Source organism: Cannabis sativa, chromosome 3 (assembly GCF_029168945.1).
Source record: "Cannabis sativa cultivar Pink pepper isolate KNU-18-1 chromosome 3, ASM2916894v1, whole genome shotgun sequence".
In the NCBI taxonomy this organism is placed as follows: domain Eukaryota; kingdom Viridiplantae; phylum Streptophyta; class Magnoliopsida; order Rosales; family Cannabaceae; genus Cannabis; species Cannabis sativa.
Genome location: NC_083603.1, coordinates 2,032,107 through 2,036,114, shown reverse-complemented (window position 1 = coordinate 2,036,114; position 4,008 = coordinate 2,032,107). Strand labels below are relative to the sequence as shown.

Genomic DNA, 4,008 nt, shown 5'->3' with positions numbered 1-4,008 from the left:
ATATCTCATATACTAAATATATATATATATAAAATAATATATTTTCAATCAATTTTTTTATAAAGTTTATTAAAAGTGATATTTTCATCAATACCAAAAAAATGACAAAAAAAATATTAATGAGAATCTATAATATTTTCAATATTTCCACTACATTACATTATATTATATTATTTACACATTCTTTATTATATTTTATTTTTATATTATTATTTTCGCTTTATTTTTATATAAATTTGAAAGGTGCTCGTAAAAATGTAAATTGAAGAAATCTATTAAAAAAATCATAATCAGTAAAAATATATAAAAAAAAATGCCATAAAATGTGTTATTTTTGAAAAGATATGTTTATTGGGCCGAAGGCCCGGAGTAATTAGGTCCAAATCCAATGAGGCCCAAACCAAACAACGAATGTAAAAGGCTCAGCCTTTCATTCATGTCGTCCTTTTCCCCGGCAATCGGAGTGTCCGTACAGTAACACCAAACACTCAAATTAGGGTTTCGGGAGTTCAATCAAAACCAGCCATGACGCACTTTGCGTCTCTCAAATCTGAAATTTTCGGCAAAGAAGAGAGAAAACAGTACTTTAATTTCATATTTTTAACATTTTCCCTCTCATTATTACTTACCTCATTCATATTTTTAATCATTAAATCAAAATTTTGTGTTTGTATGTTATATCTTCAGGCAGTACCAAGCTCACATTAGCGGACTCAACGCCTACGATCGCCACAAGAAATTTATCAAAGATTACGGTGAGATCAGACCCTTTTGTTTTTGTTGGATTTACATAGTATTAAAATGCTCAAGTTTTGATTTTTATTGTTAATTTAATTTGGACTCGAATTATACACAAATACTGAGCTTTGTATCTGTGGGTTCCTTGTGTCCTAAAGAAAAAGAATGGCGAACATTCCTCTTCGTAGAGAAAGAAGTGGGCTACAGTCATCCTTACATTTTAGTACTATCAATTGAGTTGTTTTCGATTTGGTAGTTATTTTATCTTAGTAGGAAGAATTATCAGTACACAGTAGATGATGAGATAGATGATTGTAGATTCCAAATCATTTTAGAATCTAGTGAAAAGTTGTAATGACACTTGTATCAGGATCAGGTGTAGAAGCTTTGATCTGAGACAAATGTAAATGAAATAGAAAATTAGTAATAGACATATAGCCTATAGGTACAATGCAATACAATGCTGTTTTTCTTTTTTCTTTTTTGGGTTTGTGTTGGATTTTTTCCCGCTTTCGGATCCATATGCAATGGGACACGAGATGTCTCGGAGTGGGACTTCATTGGCCTTCTACATAAAGATGATAGCTTTTGTTTTGTGTTGTGTGTGCAGTTGTTCACTATGGGAAAGAGAAACCTTCAAACATTAGGTTGCCTATCAAAACCGATCAAGATACCTTAAGAGAAGGATATCGGTACTTAAGTTTTGAACCATTTCTATCTGCATTGCAGTTGTCTCTTTTTTGTGTTACACTTTTGTTTATTTGTATGGTGTTACTGCCAAATTATTTCCATCAATCCAGAAGAACTGTTTTATATATTCAAGTTGTTTTTTGAGATTAAATGATTCGCACCGCTTTTATACTTATATTTATATAGGTTCATACGCTCAGAGGAAGATGACATGGATACGTCTTGGGAGCAAAGGCTGGTGAAGCGATACTATGATAAGCTTTTTAAAGAGTATCCTTTGCAATCAATAGGAATAATTTTTAAATGTGAATATATAGGTGGGCTGTTTTATAATCTTATTGTGAGTTTCAACACATGATCAGTTCTTTGGATATAGAGCAACTCATTGTTGCCTTAAACTCATCTCAGATACTGTCTAGCTGATATGTCACATTACAAAACCGGCAAGGTATTCATCTAGCTTTTACTGTGAATTTTTTTTTTTTGTAAGGTTCAATGCTTCTAATTTTTGTTGCTTCGAATACTCGAGGGGAAAGCCCTTTAATGGACTTTTCAGTTTTTTAGTAAACAAGTCATGATATGTGCACCGAAATTATGCATCAAAACATTACACAAACATTAAACGTGACTGTTATGTGTTACAACTTTGTTACATAATGCTAAAAAGAAACTTCTTTTGCATGTTTTTCCTTTTAGATTGGTCTGAGGTGGAGAACAGAGAAAGAAGTTGTTTCCGGTAAAGGTAATACCATAGATTGCATATACATTTTACTGCAGAGAAGTTGTATCTTATTTCATTTTTCTGATCAAATGGTTTTATGCATGGAGGCTTATTACTTCATAGTTCATATGATCTAGAGTTTCTGTTCAATCTTTATGTGTGTTGGAATGTCAGTCTCTTCATCAGAGGGACTCAACTGTACTTTAGAAGTGACTTGTTTCCCTTTACTGTCAGGACAGTTCATATGCGGAAACAAACATTGTGATGAAAAAGAGGGCTTAGCAAGCTATGAGGCACGTGTGTTTTTAGTTTGTATGATTCATCAACAATATTTATCTCTATTCATTAGCTTTTTCTGGTTTTGTTTTTTAGTTTAAGTGTTTCATTTGTTTGTCTTTATCATATTTATGTAACTAGTTATGCCCATGTATACAATCTTTTTTGTCTTATCACATTTATGGAACTAACTAGTTATGCCCATGTGTACAATCTTTTTGTCTTATCTTATCTTACCTTGTCTTTTCTTATTTCAGGTAAATTTCTCTTACTTTGAAGCTGGAGAAAACAAACAAGCACTTGTGAAATTGGTAACTTGTGAGAGGTAGGTTGGTGGCTCTTGATTAGAGATATATAACCATATGATTTTATTCATTATATTCCCTATAATTTAAATTTTCTATCATTAGATCACAGACTACTTGTACTTGCTAGTGTTCCTTAAATCCTTGAAGATAACAGAATTCTTTGTGGGTTATGACAACTATGTTCTAGGATCCCTTTTCATTTTCATCTTTAATTTCTATTTTTGTTATCATCACAAATGACGATTTTTGCTCAATTTGTTACACCATTAGAATGCTTGCTCGACACTGCAATCTTTTTCAGCTTCTTTTCAATACATTTTTGACAACAAAGGAATAGGCATATCGAAACAAGGCTTGCTCTAACTTATCGGGTCAATTAATTCCTAACAGGTGTGCTGAGAAGCTCCACTACAAAAAGCGGAAAGAAAAGGAGAAATCCGAGAAATTGGACCAGGAAGAGCATACAAAAAAGAGGTAAACTTTGATCCCATTTTTTTACTTAACTTGGTACCTCTTTTGCTTAAAACGTGTAGCTTGAAATTAGGCTCATGTTTGAATAGAAATACTTACAATCTACTTACAGGAATCGGTCGAGGAGTAGTGATGACGATAATGATACTGATAACGAGAAAAGCAAAGAAAAGAGGAAAAAAGGTTGGCATAACTGCTTCACTAAACATTCAACATTCTACATTGTTTTATGTAAGAGGTATTGCTAATTGTTCTCACACTACAGGAAAGAAAGCTTCAGCTTCGGTCTCTGATCATAAAGTCGACGATGACGATCACTTTGATGAATATCTTGAAGGAATGTTTCCATAAACAGCTAACATGATTAACTGGCAGCAACAACACCCTGATCAATCTCCCTCCTATAAACTTAAGTCGAAAATTATGCTCTTCTGGGCGACGGGTGCAAATGAATTGTCAAAAGTAGCTTTGCCATTTTCAAGCAGAAAGGTTTTGATGTGGAAAATTCTTTCCTTTATTGTTGCTTTGTAAGTAATTAATTTCTCATGGTAGTTGGCTTGAAACTTTGGTCTCTAGACTCTAGAGGCTGATAGTATAATCAATAATTGGAAAATATTTGGTGGTTTTTGGGCATTAGAATAAATGCGAAAGGTCATCTTGATGTGTCATATGCTACCTATATTGTGAATATATATATATGTATGTATATATATATATATATATATTATGGTATGTACATTAGCAAAAATCATAGACTTATTCAAACTAATAGTTGAAGTGATGTGATGATACATTTTATGATTA

At 32.4% G+C, this 4,008-nt stretch overlaps 1 protein-coding gene across 1 annotated transcript; it reads left to right on the top strand.

Moving 5' to 3' along the window:
• Positions 1-426: 426 nt before the first annotated feature.
• LOC115710323 (uncharacterized) lies at positions 427-4,008 on the top strand. The gene is made up of 11 exons (XM_030638692.2): positions 427-581; positions 688-755; positions 1,349-1,430; positions 1,615-1,698; positions 1,837-1,876; positions 2,125-2,170; positions 2,384-2,442; positions 2,683-2,750; positions 3,124-3,207; positions 3,317-3,387; positions 3,470-4,008. The coding sequence occupies exons 1-11, from the start codon at positions 526-528 to the stop codon at positions 3,553-3,555; spliced, it is 744 nt and encodes a 247-aa protein (XP_030494552.1). The 5' UTR covers positions 427-525; the 3' UTR covers positions 3,556-4,008.